Below are 20,367 nucleotides of genomic sequence, written 5' to 3'. Positions count from 1 at the left end.
TTAAGTCAGCTATTCTCTCGGCCAATTACATGAGGAACAGAACACTAGAGTGAGTGAGAATGCCAACACAGGAGAGAAGCAAACCCAGCCAAAGGGCATGTAGACTACTCTGTTAATTGTTTCACGTGCATATGAGTAAGACACAGGTTCCTGGACACCATCAACAGCAGACCAACAACCAGGGTAATATAAAATCAAGTATTCAAGTATTTCAAAATGGGCATCCAGAAAATTCAAGTTAATTTATACCTCAACCCCCAGCATGGATTGAATGGTTCTGACATAGGTCTCTATGCGATCATCCTTCAGTTCCACCCAGGCCGGTGGGCTCATACGCATGCCAATGGGGCCGGCTATCTTCTCCAACATGTTCACCAGCTCTCGGGCTTGATCCATTGCTCTCTTTGGGTAAAACAGTGCCCAGAAATGCATGGGGACCTAGGAACAACCACAAGCTATTTTTTAGTACTTCCCATGACATCTCCAACACGCCAACATCATTTCAGGAGATGTTACTCCAAAGAACAAACTGCTTTTCACTCTGCTTCAGTCCTGTCTTCTCTAATGCCAATTACTAATGTAGATGTGTGTTGTAAGTACATTGTGGCATGCTCACAATGGAATACTATGCAGCAATGAGAATGGAAGCTCTATAACTATACTTAATGATATGGAGAAACTCATCAAGCAAGGTTGAAGAAAGGAAGGCAGACATCAAAGAATATATACGGTATGGTTCCGTGTATATGTTACATACAAACACGGCTTTAAAAAATTCAATGCTGTCAGAGGTCAGAACAGTGGCCATTTGGGGACTATGTAAGGGTAACAGGTAGTAGTAATTAGGATCATGGAGGGAAGAGTCTGGGGCACTGGTAAAGTTCTGCTTCTTAACCCAGTATTGATTACTCAATTTGTGAAAATTAATCAAAACTGAATCTCAGTGAACTCCAGGAGTTGGTGATGGACAGGGAGGCCTGGCGTGCTGCAATTCATGGGGTCGCAAAGAGTCAGACATGACTGAGCGACTGATCTGATATACATAAATGTACCTTTTCTTTAAATATATTTCCAAAAAACATTTTAGAAATAAAATGTGTATACTTTATGCATGGCCATAGCAACCAGGTTAGCAAAAAAGATTTTAGAATAATTATAATACCATTTTTTTCTTTAGTTGACTTGGTAGGAAACTTTTAATTTTACTTCTTTCACGGAAACTGTAGGGGAAAAGAGGAAGGAAAGAGAAAGGAAGAAGGAAGAACAAAGAGCAGTTGGCAATAGGCTGGCACTGTATGAATTACCACAGCAATTTATTTCTTTGTCCTGAATCTATGGTCAAGCAAAGGGCTTACCTCTGACAACTCATCAATTTGCTCTTGTTTGAAGGACCTTAGTTAAGTAAGTAATTCCATGGGAATTCAGTTGGTACTTCCTCTCAAAAAGAGGACAACTAAATAATTTCTGCTTCCTCACACTTCTAGGAATACTGGCCCTCTCTTTACCACCTCACAAATCACTTACAGTCAAGATGGAAAGGTCTCTGGTTACTTCCTTAATCCAGTTTAGTTCCGGAGATGTGATAAATGATATATTTCTTAAGTTAATTCTTTCCATTGGCAGAACACGTCCTTCAATCTAAACAGAAAATAAAGCACCTATGACACGAACCATCTGCAAACATTAGTTAGAAAAATGTTCAGAGGCTTGGTCTACTCTACTATATACACCTGTTCCGGTCATAACTTCTGAAAATGGTAGAAAAATGCAACTGTTAGCAGTTAAGAATCCATGTCAATAAAATTCTGAACACACACAGTTTTGATAGGCACTGCCCTTTAATTCGGAGAAGGCGATGGCACCCCACTCCAGTACTCTTGCCTGGAAAATCCCATGATAGGCTGCAGTCCATGGGGTCGTGAAGAGTCGGACACAACTGAACGACTTCACTTTCACTTTTCTCTTTCATGCGTTGGAGAAGGAAATGGCAACCCACTCCAGTGTTCTTGCCTGGAGAATCCCAGGGATGGGGGAGGCTGGTGGGCTGCCGTCTATGGGGTAGCACAGAGTCGGACACAACTGAAGTGACTTAGCAGTAGCAGCAGCAGCAGCCCTTTAATTACTGAAGCTCCCAACATGGTCCCCAAGAAAGGGATCAGAAAACATTTCGTCTTTAGAACCAGAGAATGAAGGTAAAATGCCTATAAATTCAAGGTGAACAGGAAAATAATATTTAGAAAAATTTAAGTAGAAAATTAAAGAGAAGATGCTGTAATAAGACTAAACATAAACTATTATACTTTATACAAAAGAAAAACAGGAAAAAAAATTCATATAATGAAAGACCAAATTAAAATGAAGAATAATAAATAAATCAGATCTAAATATCCAAAAGTAAGAAAATAACTAAATTGATATATCTATATGATGGATATTTTGTGACCATTACACTCACTTTCTAAGTGCACTTAACATAATCCTGTTTTTGCAAAAAATAAACAGCAATGTATACATTATAAAAACTGAATTGAAGAATGAGTCAAGAAGATCCCCAGAAAAAGAAATGGCAACCCACTCCAGTATTCTTGGCTGGGAAATACCATGGACAGAGGAGACTGGAGGGCTACAGTCATGAAAGAGTTGGATACAACTTAGTGACTGAACAACAAAGGAATCAGACTCATCTTTGCTTATGAAAGCAAAAAACTGCTGAAACTTTCTGGAGGGCAAAATACCAAAAAGTACTGGAAACATAAATATATATGTCCACTGACCTAGCAATTTCACTTGCATAAATCTATGAAAATAAACATCATGTACAAAGATATAATTATAAGGATGTTCACAGATTTTCATAGGAAAATGCTAAATTCAATTTGAATGTAAAAGAGTAAGAAATTATTAGTAAAATGAATTATCTTTTATCCATTAAAATATTCAGAAAAATATTAAATGACATGAAAAAACATTACAAATAAACTGAATAAAAAAAGAGGAAACCTCAGTGTGTATGCCCAGCAGTGGGATTGCTGAATCATAAGGCAGTTCTATTTCCAGTTTTCACTGCAGCACTGTTTATAATAGCCAGGACATGGAAGCAACCTAGATGTCCATCAGCAGATGAATGGATAAGAAAGCTATGGTACATATACACAATGGAGTATTACTCAGCCATTAAAAAGAATACATGTGAATCAGTTCTAATGAGGTGGATGAAACTGGAGCCTATTATACAGAGTGAAGTAAGCCAGAAGGAAAAACACCAACACAGTATACTAACGCATATATATGGAATTTAGAAAGATGGTAACAATAACCCTATGTACGAGACAGCAAAAGAGACAGTGATGTATAAACAGTCTTATGGACTCTGTGGGAGAGGGAGAGGGTGGGAAGATTTGGGAGAATGGCATTGAAACATGTAAAATAGCATGTATGAAACAAGCTGCCAGTCCAGGTTCAATGCACGATACTGGATGCTTGGGGCTAGTGCACTGGGACGACCCAGAGGGATGGTATAGGGAGGGAGGAGGGAGGAGGGTTCAGGATGGGGAACACATGTATACCTGTGGCAGATTCATTTTGATATTTGGCAAAACTAATACAATTATGTAAAGTTTAAAAATAAAATTAAAAAAAAAAAGAGGAAACCATTTAAATATATACCGCATGTGAGTATGTGCATGCACATATACATAGACCAAAAAAACTAAAGGTTATATACCAAAATGTTAACAGTGGTTATAGGTATTCTGATATAGCATGACTACAGATGAACATTTTTCTTCTTTGGCTTAAGTTTTCTACATCTTCAAATAATATTTAATAACATGAACACATGTTCAAGATACAATAATACATGAAAAACAAGATGCAAAACCATATATAGTATAAGCACAATTTTATAAGAAAAGATTCACTCTCACAGTAAAAAAAGTTTATGGAAACAAAATATACTGAAAATAATACTATCTTTTTTTATGTGCCTAAAATAAATCACTAAGATATTATCTTTGGGCAATGAAACTACTGATGTTTTTATTCCCTTCTTTACATTTTCTACGATATCCACATTTTCCTTATAGACTTTCCACTACTTTTGTTTAAAAAAAAAAAGAAAAACAATTTTGGGACTTCCTTGATGGTCCAATGGTTAAGGATCTGCCTGGCAATGCAAGGGACACTGGTTTGATTCCTGGTCTGGGAAAATCCCACATGCCTGGGGGTATCTAAACCTGTGCACCACAACTACTGAGCCCATGTGCTGCAAGTGCTGAAGCCTGCATGCTCTAGAGCCCATGCTCTGCAACAAGAGAAGCCACTGTAAGGAGAAGCCTGTGCACCACAACAAAGAGTAGGCCCGCTTGCTGCAACTAGAGAAAGCCTGCGCGTAGCAACAAAGGTCCACCACAGCCAAAAAATAAGATAAATATTAAAAAAAAATTTTAACAAGGAGTCAGTTCAGAGGGAAAGAGAACAAAAGACAGAATCAATTATTAGTATTTTAGGTATAACCTAGAGAGAAAAGTAAAAAAGCAATAAAAGCTAGTATTTACTGAACACGTGCTAGGTGTCAAATATTATGCTAATGATTTTACCATGTAATTCTGTTAACTCAATATCATCTTTATTTAACAGATAAAGAAACTATGAGATGCTAAGCAATTTGTTTCAAGTAACCAACAAGGCAAGAGGCAGAACTGAGGTTCAAAGCCAAGGACTCCACCAACTCATGCTGCCTCTGCACTGTCTCACACTGCATAAAATACAATGGAGTGGACTCAGGCAAACTGCAGGCAGAAAGGGCCACGTGAAAATTAAAATGTACAAGTCTGAGACTTTATGCCTATGAAAACAACAACAGTAATACATTCAAAGAAACACAAGTTAATCATTGGGAAAGAAAAACTTGCAGAGGGGGTAGAAAAAGACATAGAACGTTAAGAGTAATTTGGGCTGGAAAACTAAAAATGAGGTAAATTTTGAGGGTCAATATTCCTTTTGCTTGACTGGAAAGTAACAGCTCAGATCCTGGGAAATACAGAAGAAAATCTGTAAGAGCTAATAGCAAATTAAGTCAAGGAAATTCAATTATGACTAGGACCAAATAAAAAGTATAATAATAAAGCAAAAACTGTAAAATAAAGACAAGATAGGAAGTTATCACCTAGTCTCAGAAAGCTCTTAATTCTTTGTAATGATATTTCCTACCATCATATCTTCCAGTTTACCTTATGTACATCTTTCTGCAGATAGAGTCCCCAACGTGTCAGTTCATTGTTAGCTGTCTCATTTTTCGAAATTCTCTGTAGCAAGCATTCCAAAGCACTATGGTGCTGTTTGGGGCTCAGGTTGATCTGCTGGGTCAAATCCTGAATAGAATCAAAATGGAGATACTAAGCTATTACTTCTCTAGTATGAGATTAAAGAAACCCCAATGCAGAGAACATTTCCATAGAAAAATCTTTTTCCCACTAAAATCTGTAGAAATTTTAAAGTGTCTCCAAGGACTTTATTATAATAGCTCATGAAAGTGAATGAAGTATAAGGTTAAAATTTTAGCCATAAAAGAATTTTTTTTAATTGAAGTATAGTTGATTTACAATGTTGTGTTCATTTCTGCTGTAGAGCAAAGTGATTCAGTTACACACACACATAGATACAAAGTATTTAAAATTGTCACTGTTTCTTTCTCATGACATCTAAATCTTATTCTCTTTCTCAAAGCCATGTAAGGAGACTTGACTATACCTATTAAACATCGGGGCAGAAAAATGCCCTATGCCAGGCACGCAGGCAAACGTAAAACACATCTGGTCTTATACTTCATGTCATATGATACTAGTCAGTTAATGTCACTATAAAACACTTGTTTGGTCCAGGGTGTAACCCATAATAGGTGTTTTCTAAATATTTATTGTTGAATGAACATCTAATGGGATGAAGATTCAGAATCATGCAAGTGAATTCTTTCTTTAGCTTCTGGAACTAATGAACTGTGTGGCTGTTGCTCCCTGCGTGGCAGTCATTAGGGCAGTGAGTCTATGGGGCTATATAGATAGCTCTGTGATCATAAAGTCATTAGGTAACTGGGAGTTGTAAGGAAGAGCTTTGACCTACATACTGAAAGCAGAAGTATCAGAAGGTAAACATGAAAGAACTCTCTTATAGGAATTCACTTTAGCTCTTTACGATGTTACTAAAAACAATTCATGGCATCTCAGACAAGCCCAGGGGTCCAAAACTGGGACAGACAAGGACTGAGACAGAGGCAGAAGAGCAGCATGCAGGTGGAAAGACCCAAGCGGACAGTATGGAGGTGGAGCCCTCAGCGTCTGGACCCTCGCTACTGCACACACCTCTGCCTCCCAGCTACTGTGCCCTACGTGAGACCTCCAGGACGCCCAAGCACCACAGCATGAACTTCTATCCTCTAATTTCTCTCTCCAACTTGCTGACTTTTTGCTACATTATTTCCTCCATCCCTTCAAATAAACTGAAGGCTTACAGAAATGTTAGAAAAATTCAGTGCTCTCAAAGAACATCATTTATGGTCACATGACGAGCCTACAGTCCCCCATCAGATTGGGGAGGGTGATGCTAGAACTATTTGTATCCTTTTACCTTATAATCCAGTCGTTCTACTATTGTAACAACATTCCAAAGAAAGCTCTGGTCAGCTCTTTCCCAGTGTGTGGGAAGAGACACATATCACGCTTATGGAGAGGAAAAATGAACCTGCCCAGGTGATGATGCAAATCTGGCCCAATGCAAGCCATATCTCTATCAAAATGGTCTTGGGTTCAAAGCAGGCCCTTCTCACCTTCATGGCTCTGAAGTCCTTCTTCATCTTTTCAGGGATTCCAGTCATGAAGGAAAGCTCAGGGAGCAGCAGGATTTCACTTTTTAGCAACTTGGAGGAGAGAACAGAGGGAAAGCAAGGCAGTCAAAGAGGATCCTGTTCCTCTGACTGGTATAAGACTTTAGCAGGCCCAAACTGGTCCCACAGGGGTATAACAGGCACTCTTAGGAACATAAGACCCCAGAGAAGAGGGCAGGAAACACGACCAGTGTTTTATCCTTTTCTCACTTGGGTCACAATTGGTCACAACTGGTTGCACTAGGTAAAGAGAAAAATATTAAAACTGTCAAAAGCAGAGGGAAAACTAGAAAAACTAGAACTGTTTTTTCACTTGGGCCTCCAAGTAAGTAGGTGGATATCACACAATATATCCTATCAAGCTGGTGCCTCTGTCTCATCTTAACCTATTTTGATCTTCAGTCTCCACTCTGAAGACAGAGGAGTTAGGTGTCAAGGTATTTTTCCCTGGTCCCTAACCCTGTTAAAATGTCTCCAGCTTCTCTAAATGGACCCAGTGTTTCAATCTTCTTTAGCAGTCAATTCTCCTTATTCCTAATCTAACTCATTCTTTGGATGTTTAGTTTCTCACTAAGGGGTCTTTAAGAGTACCTCTGGGTATAGGAGACAGACAAAGAATGCACAGCTTTCCCTAACCACACTGTAATCATAGCCTCATGGCTCCCAGAGCCATGAAGAAGGTGAAGAGTGGCTGATGGGTAGAGAATCTGGCTGGAAGCATCAGCCTGACATGCACCACCACCACCACCACTCACCATCCCTTGGTTATTCTGTCTCTCACTGGGCCTGTGGATCAGCAGTGGCTGGTCCTCTTCCTTTACTGTGATCCCATAGTTTTTGCTAGAGCAGAACAGAGGCAGGAAGAAACTGTCAGTAGCAGCATCACCATTCTTACTGCAACACAGTCTGAGCGTTAACCAGGACTGAGGTATACTATTTGTATTATACCCTTGTCAAAGATCCATCATAAACTCACCAGAGTACATTCATAACTGGAAAAAGCAGACTCAAGTTAATGCAATTAAATAGAGAGGAAACAGGATAACAGCCCAGGAAAGAAATTCTTTAAAAACTGAATCAGGCCAACAAACAAAAAAATAAAAATAAAAATCTTCATCAGGCCAAAGGGCTTAGGTAACAAGAAAGGCAAAATGACAGTCAAATGATTAATGACTTGAATTTAATCTCTCCAACCAGACTTCGAACCAAAACAGAAAAGGAAACATAATTTTAAAGCTCTGAGATTATGAAATAACTTGCAAAAAGTACTAAAGGAAATAAAACTGTAAGGGTAGCAAATTCAGGTCAAATCCCACAAACAAACTCGTCAATCTTGGGTGCATTACCAATCCAATTACTTTTGACGTGTCCTGCTACATGTCACTCTTACTGGAGAACGATAGACCACGCACCAACCTGCAAGCCCAAGCCCAGTCTCCTTCCTCTACCTGTAGTAGTCCAAGAATGTAATCTCCGTCCCATCAGACATGATGAAGCTATCTTTTGGAGTCTTATTCCAATCCACATCATCAATACGATAGGTACGATTGTTATATCGGGTTATAACAATATTGCCAACCAGAAGCTTAGTGCACTCATCCTGGAAGTTTTCTTTGTTCTGCAAGTACATGGTGTGCCTTGGGAAAGAGACAAAAGACCTCTGGATCATATGGAGTATACACAGAGCAACATGAAAGGGACAGGGGATGCCTGTAAGTACTTGAGGGTTCCAAATGCCAACACCTAGTTCAAAAAGGCTCCAGCTGTCTCTTTTAGGAGACAGAACTCTCATATCTCTTTTTAAAATGCCCCCCAAAAAGAGTGAAAAGATAAAAATAAAAACAACTGAAAATTGACAAAATCCACTACAGTCCTTAAAATAAGGTACTCTAATCATCAGAATAATCTGTATCATCATTATTAGGAGGCAGTCTACACAGGAACAACAGAACATTCTTAAAACTATATTTCTAGCTGAAGGAAGAAATTACAACTATTGGAGGACCACACTCATGAGGCAAAGAGGTGAAAAAAGGTCCTTGAAGATGAAGATGATCAGTGGAGGCTGAAGACAGACAGGGACCAGATACTAATTTCCTTGTGGGTCAGAGCATGGACTCTTCTGTGGGCCAGTATCACCCAGAGTATACTCCTTAGGAACACTGGTCCCTTGAGAAGTCTTGAGGGGGTGAAAAAGGTTCTACGATCAAAAAAATTGAGTCCATTTTTCAAATTATAACCCCTTCTCAGAGTTTCACAACATACATTACCACATCAGACTGCTACAGAAAGAGAAACATGTTGAGTTTCATTCACCTACAATTTACGAATAAACCCAGACTCCTCCCTCCCTTTTCCCTTTTAGTCCCTTGAACAACTATCACCATTCTAGGTGATTAGTATCCTGCTGGACTTGCTGCAGTTCAGTGATGAAAAACCATGAGAAACTTGAAATAGTTCACACTGACTACAGACGCTGGAGCCAAAACCTCGGTTCAAATCTTGGCTCTGCCACTTACCAGCATATGAGATTTTGAGCAAGTAACTTAACCTTGTGTTTCAGTTTCCTTGTGTCAAAGTGGATCAGAACAAACTGCCTAACTCACTGTTGCTGAATAGAACTCCATGACTTTATTCATGTAAAGCACTGAGAATACACTGTGTTTTGAAATAAGATTAGAGATTTTATCACAGATCATTTCATGAATCTTTGCTTCCTATTTACATAGCTTTATTCAACAATACAACTATTTTAAAAAAATATTTTTAAGTCAAACTCTTCAACTGTGTTAATGGTTACATAACAGTATTTCACTAAGTGGACGGTACATTAATTCACTGGTCTTTCACTTTTTTAGTAGTAGTTCTATTGTTTCACTCTTACAAATAACTGACTGAACATCTTTTACAAAGATTCTTCTATACTTAAACTGTATCCTTGAGACAGATTTCCTATAAATGAATACCAGACCACCTGACCTGCCTCTTGAGAAATCTGTATGCAGGTCAGGAAGCAACAGTTAGAACTGGACATGGAACAACAGACTGGTTCCAAATAGGAAAAGGAGTACATTAAGGATGTATTTTGTCACCCTACTTATTTAACTTCTATGCAGAGTACATCATGAGAAACGCTGGGCTGGAAGAAGCACAAGTGGGAATCAAGATTGCCAGGAGAAATATCAATAACCTCAGATATGCAGATGACACCACCTTTATGGCAGAAAGTGAAGAAGAACTAAAGAGCCTCTTGAGGAAAATGAAAGAGGAGAGTGAAAAAGTTGACTTAAAGCTCAACATTCAGAAAACGAAGATCATGGCATCTGGTCCCATCACTTCATGGGAAATAGATGGGGAAACAGTGGAAACAGTGTCAGACTTTATTTTTTTGGGCTCCAAAATCACTGCAGATGGTGACTGCAGCTATGAAATTAAAAGACACTTACTCCTTGGAAGGAAAGTTATGACCAACTTAGTGGCACCCCACGCCTGGGGAATCCCATGGACGGGGGAGCCTGGTGGCCTGCAGTCCATGGGGTCGCTAGGAGTCGGGCGTGACTGGGCGACTTCACTTTCACTTTCATGCACTGGAGGCAACCCACTCCAGTGTTCTTGCCTGGAGAATCCCAGGGATGGGGGAGCCTGGTGGGCTGCCGTCTATGGGGTTGCACAGAGGCGGACACGATTGAAGCGACTTAGCAGCAGCAGCAGCAGCAGACAGCATATTAAAAAGCAGAGACGTTACTTTGCCAACAAAGGTCTGTCTAGTCAAAGCTATGGTTTTTCCAGTGGTCATGTATGGATGTGAGAGTTGAACTATAAAGAAAGCTGAGCACCAAAGAATTGATGCTTTTGAACTGTGGTGTTGGAGAAGACTCTTGAGAGCCCCTTGGACTGCAAGGAGACCCAACCAGTCCATCCTAAAGGAAATCAGTCCTGAGTGTTCATTGGAAGGACTGATGTTGAAGCTGAAACTCCAATACTTTGGCCACCTGATGCGAATAACTGACTCATTTGAAAGGACCCTGATGCTGGGAAAGATTGAAGGCAGGAGGAAAAGGGGAGAACAGAGGATGAGATGGTTGGATTGCATCACCAACTCAATGGACGAGTTTGAGTAAACCCCAAGAGTTGGTGATGGACAGAAAGGCCTGGTATGCTGCAGTCCATGGTGTCGCAATGAGTCAGACACGACTGAGCAACTGAACTGAACTGAAAAACCAGTGAATTATTCACTTAAAAAGGGCTAATTTTATGGCACATTAATTATACCTCAATAATAAAAACTGAAATTAAAAAAAGACTTCTCATTATGGCAGTATGAAGACGTCAGCAATTCTTTTCTATTAATATGCTGCTGCTGCTTAGTCACTTCAGTCGTGTCCGACTCCGTGTGACCCTATGGACTGTAGCCTGCCAGGCTCCTCTGTCCATGGATATTCTCCATGCAAGAATACTAGAGTGGGTTGCCATGCCCTTCTCCAAGGGATTTTCCCAACCCAGGGATCAAACCTGGATATCCTGCATTGCAGGCAGATTCTTTATTATCTGAGCCACCAGGAAAGCCCTTCTATTAATAAAAGTACATTCAGACAACTAACGGAAAATATGATGACAAATCAACAAACAAGGAATAGTCTCAATACAGAAATAGAAACTGTAAAATAAATAGCACAAAAAAGGAGAAAGAAGAAAGGGAGGGAGAGAGAAGGGGAAGAGAGAGGAGAGGGAGGGGAGAGGGGAGAGGAAACTGTAGAGTTGGAAACAATAATGAAAATGAAACACTGATTAAGATGAACTCACCAGCAGATTTGAGATGGCAGTATAAATAGCCTACAACATAGAGTAATATAAACTGCTCAATGCAAAGAAGACAGAGAAAGATATTAAATATAAATGACACAAAATCCTGTGAGACAATGTCAAGATCCCAACCTAGAAATGAGAGTACCAGAAGGAGGACAAGAGAGTAAAAACAAATATTAAAAAAAACAGCACTCTAAAATTTCCCAAATTTGATGAAAATGGTAACTTATAAATCCATAACATCAATGAATCTCAAGTGTGATAAACACAGTAAGTACCACACTTTAGTTCAGTTCAGTTCAGTTGCTCAGTTGTGTCCGACTCTTTGCGATCCCATGAATTGCAGCACGCCAGGCCTCACTGTCCATCACCAACTCCAGGAGTTCACCCAGACTCACGTCCATTGAGTCAGTGATGCCATCCAGCCATCTCATCCTCTGTCATCCCCTTCTCCTCCTGCCCCCAATCCCTCCCAGCATCAGAGTCATTTCCAATGAGTCAACTCCTTGCATGAGGTGGCCGAAGTATTGGAGTTTCAGCTTCAGCATCATTCCTTCCAAAGAAATCCCAGGTCTGATCCCCTTCAGAATGGATTGGCTTGGATCTCCTTGCAGTCCAAGGGACTCTCAAGAGTCTTCTCCAACATCAAAGTTCAAAAGCATCAATTCTTTGGCGCTCAGCTTTCTTCACAGTCCAACTCTCACATCCATACATGGCCATTGGAAAAACCACAGCCTTGACTAGATGGACCTTTGTTGGCAAAGTAATGTCTGTGCTTTTCAATATGCTATCTAGGTTGGTCATAACCTTTCTTCCAAGGAGTAAGCATCATTTAATTTCATGGCTGCAGTCACCATCTGCAGTGATATTGGAGCCAAAAAAAATAAAGTCTGACACTGTTTTCACTGTTTCCCCATCTATTTCCCATGAAGTGATGGGACCGGATGCCATGATCTTCGTTTTCTGAATGTTGAGCTTTAAGTCAACTTTTTCACTCTCCTCTTTCATTTTCCTCAAGAGGCTTTTTAGTTCCTCTTCACTTTCTGCCATAAAGATGGTGTCATTTGCATATCTGAAGTTATTGATATTTCTCCCGGCAATCTTGATTCCCGCTTGTGCTTCTTCCAGCCCAGCGTTTCTCATGATGTACTCTGCATAGAAGTTAAATAAGCAGGGTGACAATATACAGCCTTGACATACTCCTTTTCCTATTTGGAACCAGTCTGTTGTTCCATGTCCAGTTCTAACTGTTGCTCCTGACCTGCATATAGGTTTCTCAAGAGGCAGGTCAGGTGGTCTGGTATTCTCATCTCTTTCAGAATTTTCCACAGTTTATTGTGATCCACACAGTCAAAGGCTTTGGCATAGTCAATAAAGCAGAAATAGATGTTTTTCTGGAACTCTCTTGCTTTTTCCATGATCCAGCGAATGTTGGCAATTTGATCTCTGGTTCCTCTGCCTTTTCTAAAACCAGCTTGAACATCTGGAAGTTCATGGTTCACATTCTGCTGAAGCCTGGCTTGGAGAATTTTTAGCATTACTTTACTAGCGTGTGAGATGAGTGCAATTGTGCGGTAGTTTGAGCATTCTTTGGCATTGCCTTTCTTTGGGATTGGAATGAAAACTGACCTTTTCCAGTCCTGTGGCCACTGCCGAGTTTTCCAAATTTGCTGGCATATTGAGTCCAGCACTTTCACAGCATCATCTTTCAGAGTTTGAAATAGCTCAACTGGAATTCCATCACCTCCACCAGCTTTGTTCGTAGTGATGCTTTCTAAGGCCCACTTGACTTCATATTCCAGGATGTCTGGCTCTAGGTGAGTGATCACACCATCGTGATTATCTTGCTCGTGAAGATCTTTTTGTACAGTTCTTCTGTGTATTCTTGCCACCTCTTCTTAATATCTTCTGCTTCTGTTAGGTCCATACCATTTCTGTCCTTTCTCGAGCCCATCTTTGCATGAAATGTTCCCTTGGTATCTTTAACTTTCTTGAAGAGATCTCTAGTCTTTCCCATTCTGTTGTTTTCCTCTATTTCTTTGAATTGATCAATGAGGAAGGCTTTCTTATCTCTTCTTGCTACCTACACATGGACAAACCCAAAGCCAAAGAGAATATCTTGACAATGGTAAGAGAAAAGTGATGCATCATATACAGAAGAACAACAATATAGTTAAAAACCTACTTTCCGTCTCAAACTATGGAGACCAGAAGGTAGTGTAATGACATGTTCAAAGGGCAGAAAAAAAAAACAACACAACTCTCTAGCAAGAAAACTGTATCCTAGGAAACCATTTTTCTTTTTCTTTTTAGCCATGCCTCACAGCTTTTGGGATTTTAGTTCCCCAACCAGGGATCAAACCTGGGCCCTTGGCATGACAGCATGGAGTTTTAAACACTGGAATGGCAGGGAATTTCCAACACTGCTTTTCAAAAGTGAAAATGAAGAAGCAAGTCACAAAGGACCATATACTGCATGATTCCATATATATATGAAATGTCCAGAAGAGGTAAATCTATAGTCACAGAAAGTAGGTTAGTGGTTGCCTAGAACTGTACAAAAAAGATCTTCATGAGCAAGATAATCATGATGGTGTGATCACTCACCTAGAGCCAGACATCCTGGAATGTGAAGTCAAGTGGGCCTTAGAAAGCATCACTACGAACAAAGCTTGTGGAGGTGATGAACTCCAGTTGAGCTATTTCAAATCCTGAAAGATGATGCTGTGAAAGTGCCTGCACTCAATATGCCAGCAAATTTGGAAAACTCAGCAGTGGCCACAGGCCTGGAAAAGGTCAGTTTTCATTCCAATCCCAAAGAAAGGCAATGCCAAAGAATGCTCAAACTACCGCACAATTGCACTCATCTCACACGCTAGTAAAGTAATGCTCAAAATTCTCCAAGCCAGGCTTCAGCAATATGTGAACTGTGAACTTCCTGATGTTCAAGCTGGTTTTAGAAAAGGCAGAGGAACCAGAGATCAAATTGCCAACATTCGCTGTATCATGGAAAAAGCAAAAGAGTTCCAGAAAAACATTTATTTCTGCTTTACTGACTATGCCAAAGCCTTTGATTGTGTGGATCACAATAAACTGTGGAAAATTCTGAAAGAGATGAGAATACCAGACCACCTGACCTGCCTCTTGAGAAACCTACATGCAGGTCAGGAAGCAACCGTTAGAACTGGACATGGAACAACAGACTGGTTCTAAATAGGAAAAGGAGTATGTCAAGGCTGTATATTGTCACCCTGTTTATTTAACTTCTATGCAGAGTACATCATGAGAAACCCTGGGCTGGAAGAAGCACAAGCGGGAATCAAGATTGCCAGGAGAAATATCAATAACCTCAGATATGCAAATGACACCACCCTTATGGCAGAAAGCGAAGAGGAACTAAAAAGCCTCTTGAGGAAAATGAAAGAGGAGAGTGAAAAAGTTGATTTAAAGCTCAACATTCAGAAAACGAAGATCATGGCATCTGGTCCCATCACTTCATGGGAAATAGATGGGGAAACAGTGGAAACAGTGTCAGACTTTATTTTTTTGGGCTCCAATATCACTGCAGATGGTGATTGCAGCCATGAAATTAAAAGACAGTCCTTGAAGGAAAGTTATGACCAACCTAGATAGCATATTGAAAAGCAGAGACATTACTTTGCCAACAAAGGTCCATCTAGTCAAGGTTATGGTTTTTCCAGTGTCCATGTATGGATGTGAGAGTTGGACTGTGAAGAAAGCTGAGCGCCAAAGAATTGATGCTTTTGAACTGTGGTATTGGAGAAGACTCTTGAGAGTCCCTTGGACTGCAAGGAGATCCAACCAGTCCATTCTGAAAGAGACCAGTCCTGGGTGTTCATTGGAAGGACTGATGCTAAAGCTGAAACTCCAATACTTTGGCCACCTCATGCAAAGAGTTGACTCATTGGAAAAGACTCTGATGCTGGGAGGGATCGGCCGCAGGAGGAGAAGGGGACGACAGAAGGATGAGATGGCTGGATAGCATCACTGATTCGATGGACGTGAGTCTGGGTGAACTCAAGGAGTTGGTGATGGACAGGGAGGCCTGGTGTGCTGCAATTCATGGGGTGGCAAAGACTCGGACACGACTGAGCGACTTAACTGAACTGAACTGAGGGTGGGTAATAGATAAGGAGTAAAGGGTTTCTTTTGATTGGAATGGAAATGTTCTAAAACTGATTGTAGTGATGGTGCATAATGAATATACTAAAAGCCATTAATGTTATCCTTTAAATGAGAGAACTGTATGGTATACAGTTAAATCTCAATGAAGCTGTTTTAAGAAAATGAAAGATAAAATCATTCCCAGGTAAATAAAAACTAAGAGATCATGTTCCTGGAAGACTCTGCTCTACAGGAAATACTAACAGATAAATATTTTATCCCTCAGCATAAGAAAACAATACCAGATGGCAACTTGGAGTCACAGGAAGGAAGAATGTTGGCAACGATATATATGTCGGTAAATATAAAGTGACTATATGAATATACTTTTTCTTCATGTCTTAAAAAAATTGTAAGATTGTTTATTGTAAGACTGTTTAAAGCAACAACTAAAACATTGTACTGTTGTGTTTATAACATATATCCAGTTTGTGTCTCTGGGTATGTATTCATAAAGAGGAGAGAAATATGGAACTATGCTGGAGCAAAATTTCTATATTTTACTGGAATTAAGTATGCATTAATGTAAAATAGATTGTGATATGTGAAAGATACTGAAATACTTAGAACAAACACACATAGACACACACACAATTTACAGAGGAACTTAAATGGTACACTAAAAAATATTTAACACAGAAGAAGGCAATAAAGAAAAAAATGGAGGGGAAAAAAAAGACATGAGACAGACAGAAAACAAATAGCAAATGGCAGATATATAGCCAACAGTATAAATCCTAAGACTTAATAAATGTATTAAACAGGCCAATCCAAAAGCAGATTGTCAGACCGAGGAAAAAAAACAAAATCTAGATATACGCTGTCTACAAGATATACATTTTATTAATAACTCAAAGACATAAACAGGTTGGAAATAGAAGAACAGAAAATACATACCAAACAGTAACCATAAAAAAGCTAGATTGGCTACACTAACATCAGACAAAATAGACTTTAAGGCGATATTATTACTAAAGATGAAAAGGCACATTTCACAATGATAAAAGAGTTAATTCATCAATAAGATATAGTGATTATAAATATGTACATTTATCATAAGTATAGATGCATGTGTAGCCAAAGGCAAATACCTGAAGAAAAATTGACAAAGTGCAAAGAATTAAACAACTTGAAAAGATTTCAATATTCCTATCGTTGATACCACGAATAGAAAATTAGGAAAGATACAGAAGACTTGAACAACATTAGTAAACCAACTGAACTAAATGAGTACATAAAACAGTCCACCCAAAACAGCAGAATGCATATCCTTTTCAACTACAAAAGGAACTCCCAGGACAGATTCTATACTAGGCCATAAAACAAGTCTCAATAAAATTAAAACACCTGAAGTAATACAAAGTATGTTCTCCAAATACATCAGAATAAGACTAGAAAACAAAACAGAATAGGAAGTACCCAAATATCTGGAAATTAAACTGCAACCTCTAAATAATTCAAAGAAGGCAGTACAAAAGAAATTAGGAAGTACCTCAAACTGAAAGAAAGCAAAAAACCAATATCAAAAAATCATGAGTTATAGCTAATGCAGTGGTCAGAGGGAAGTTTACATCTTTAAATTATATGAGAAAGAAAGGTAGTAATAATCTTACATGTTTATGATAGAGGTGTCAGGTTAAATCAAGAAAGGACAGTGTTTTATGACTTATATGCAACAAAATGAATTTAGACCACTACCTCATATTGTCCACAAAAGTTAACTCGAACTGGATCACAGACCTAAACATAACAGTGGAAGAACAGTGCCTCCTAAAATAGCACAGAAAACCTTCATGACTTTGAGTTAGGGAATGATTTATTATATTTGAAAACAAAAATACAATCCATGAAAGAAAAAAAACTAATAATAGACAGTCAAATTAAAAATGTTTGATCCTTACAAGGATCCATTGATAAAAATGAAAAGATAAGCCACAGACTAAGAGAAAAAGTTTGCAGATCATGTATCTTGATATAGGGCTTATATTTCTCACTCATCAGAACTGTTACACACTCCATAAAAAAAAATTTAAAAATTGGTGAAAACTCTGAATACACATTTCATCAAAATAGATAAATGAATGGCAAATAAACACAGAAAAAGATGCTCAACATCATCTAGAGAAATGCAGATTAAAACCCACAACGATATTCTGTAATAACCTTAAATGGGAAAAGAAACTGAAAAGGAATAGATACATGTATAACTGAATCACTCTGCTGTTTGCCTGAAATGGACACAACATTGTTAATCAACTATATTCCAATATAAAATAAAAAATTTTAAAAACCCTTCAGTTCAGTTCAGTTGCTCAGTCGTCTCCGACTGTTTGCGACCCCATGAACTGCAGCACACCAGGCCTCCCTGTCCATCATCAACTCCCGGAGTTTACTCAAACTCATGTCCATCGAGTCGGTGATGCCATCTAGCCTTCTCATCCTCTGTTGTCCCCTTCTCCTCCTGTCCCCAGTCCCTCCCAGCATCAGGGTCTTTTCCAATGAGTCAACTCTTCGCATGAGGTGGCCAAAGTATTGGAGCTTCAGCTTTAGCATCAGTCCTTCCAATGAACACCCAGGACTTGTCTCCTTTAGGATGGACTGGTTGGATCTCCTTGCAGTCCAAGGGACTTCTCCAACACCACAGTTCAAAAGCATCAATTCTTTGGTGCTAAGCCTTCTTCACAGTCCAACTCTCACATCTATACATGACCACTGGAAAAACCATAGCCTTGACTAGATGCACCTTTGTTGGCAAAGTAGTATCTCTGTTTTTTACTATAAAAACACTTAGAAAGCATTAAAATTAAACACAGGATCTTCAATGTTCTCACCATAAAAAGAAATACCACAACAAAGTATTACTATGTACTGATTAGAATTTCTAATATTAAAAAACTGACTATATCAAGTGTTGGCAAGAACGTGGAACAAACAGAAATCTCATACATTTGCTGGTGGGAACATAAAATGGTACAGATACTTTGGAAAACAGTTTCTTAGAAAGCTAAATGTACACCTATCATTTGACCCACCATTTTACTTCCCAAGTATTACCTAACTAAGAGAAATCAAAGTATGTGTCCATGGAAAGACTTGTACCCTAATATTTACAGCAACTTTATGTGTAACAGCCAACAAGTGGAAACAACAGGTGAGTAGACTTTAAAAACCGTGGTATATTCATACAAAAGACTACTACTCAGCAATGAAAAATAACAAACTTTTGATACATACATCTACAACTAAGAATATACTGGGATTTCCCTGGCAGTCCAATGGTTAAGACTCCATACTCTCATGGCTGAGTGCCTGGGTTTAATTCCTGGTTGGGGAACCAAGATCCCACAAGCCATGTGGCACAGCCAAAAATAAAAAAGTTATATACTATACAATTCTATTTTTATAAAATTTTATAAAAAGCAAACTAATCTCTAGTGACACAGAGAAGATCAGTGTTCACTGCCCATGGAGCAGAGGAAGAATATGTTTCAAAGATAGAAAAATATGTCAAAATTCATCAAAGTGTAGACTTTTTTTTAAAACTTTTTATTTTTTATCTGGGTATAGCTGATTAAGGGCTTCCCAAGTGGTGCTAGTGGTAAAAAACCCAGTTGCCAATGCAAGAGGCGTAAGAGACACGGGTTCGATCCCTGGGTCAGGAAGATCCCCTGAATAAGAGAATGGCAATCCACTCCAGTATTCTTGTCTGGCGAATCCCATGGGCAGAGCAGCCTAGTGGGCTATGGTCCATAGGGTTGCAAAGAGTCAGACACAACTGAAACAACTTAGCACACACACACACAGCTGACTAACAAACAATACTGTGATAGTTTCTCGGGAACAGCAAAGGAGACAGTCATACATATACAAGAATTCATTCCCCTCAAACCTGCCTCCCAACCAAGCTGCCACATAACATTGAGCAGAGCTCTATAAAGTGTAGACTTTAAATGTGTGCAGTTTACTGAGAATCAGTTGTGTCTTTAACAGATCTGAAAAAAGAGAATAAAAGATCCAGAACTAGACTGAATTACAGATTAGGATTGCACATACAGTAATTACTGGTGGCATTTCCAATTAGTGAGAAAAAAAAATCATTAAAAAATGGACAGGACTTCCCCCATGGTACAGTGGACAGGAATTGGCCTGGCAATGCAGGGTTTGATCCCTGGTCTGGGAGGACTTCATATGCCTCAGGCAACTAAAGCCCATGCCCTCGAGTGCCTGCACGCTGCAATTACGGAGCCCATGTGCTGCAACTACAGAAGCCTGTGTGCCTAGAGTCCATGTTCTGCAACAAGAGAAGCTACCACAATGAGCAGCCCGTGAGTCACAACGAAGAGTAGCCCCTGCTCACTGCATCTAGAGAAAGCCTGTGCACAGCAATAAAGACCCAGCACAGTCAAAAGAGGAAAATGGACAGAAATAAATGAAAATATAACTTAATGAAATACAAATGCAGGTCTAAGAGGGAAGTTCATAGTGATACAGGTCTT

General features: G+C 39.3%; 1 protein-coding gene across 2 annotated transcripts in view; it reads right to left on the bottom strand.

The window, feature by feature from the left end:
- PIWIL2 (piwi like RNA-mediated gene silencing 2) overlaps window positions 1–20,367 on the bottom strand; it is an 82,062-nt gene that overhangs the window by 32,621 nt on the left and 29,074 nt on the right. For both annotated transcript variants that reach the window (XM_059889491.1, XM_015472591.3), the window contains exons 11-16: window positions 8,329–8,517; window positions 7,636–7,720; window positions 6,824–6,913; window positions 5,232–5,372; window positions 1,525–1,638; window positions 250–438 (exon numbers count right to left, since the gene is read on the bottom strand). In XM_059889491.1, coding sequence (XP_059745474.1) covers window positions 250–438; window positions 1,525–1,638; window positions 5,232–5,372; window positions 6,824–6,913; window positions 7,636–7,720; window positions 8,329–8,517 — 808 coding nt within the window. The remainder of the gene's footprint in view (window positions 1–249; window positions 439–1,524; window positions 1,639–5,231; window positions 5,373–6,823; window positions 6,914–7,635; window positions 7,721–8,328; window positions 8,518–20,367) is intronic.

The sequence above is a fragment of the Bos taurus genome, chromosome 8, assembly GCF_002263795.3.
Source record: "Bos taurus isolate L1 Dominette 01449 registration number 42190680 breed Hereford chromosome 8, ARS-UCD2.0, whole genome shotgun sequence".
Taxonomy (NCBI): Eukaryota; Metazoa; Chordata; class Mammalia; order Artiodactyla; family Bovidae; genus Bos; species Bos taurus.
Note: the sequence above shows the minus strand (reverse complement) of the source record. Positions and strands in the feature narration are given on the sequence as shown.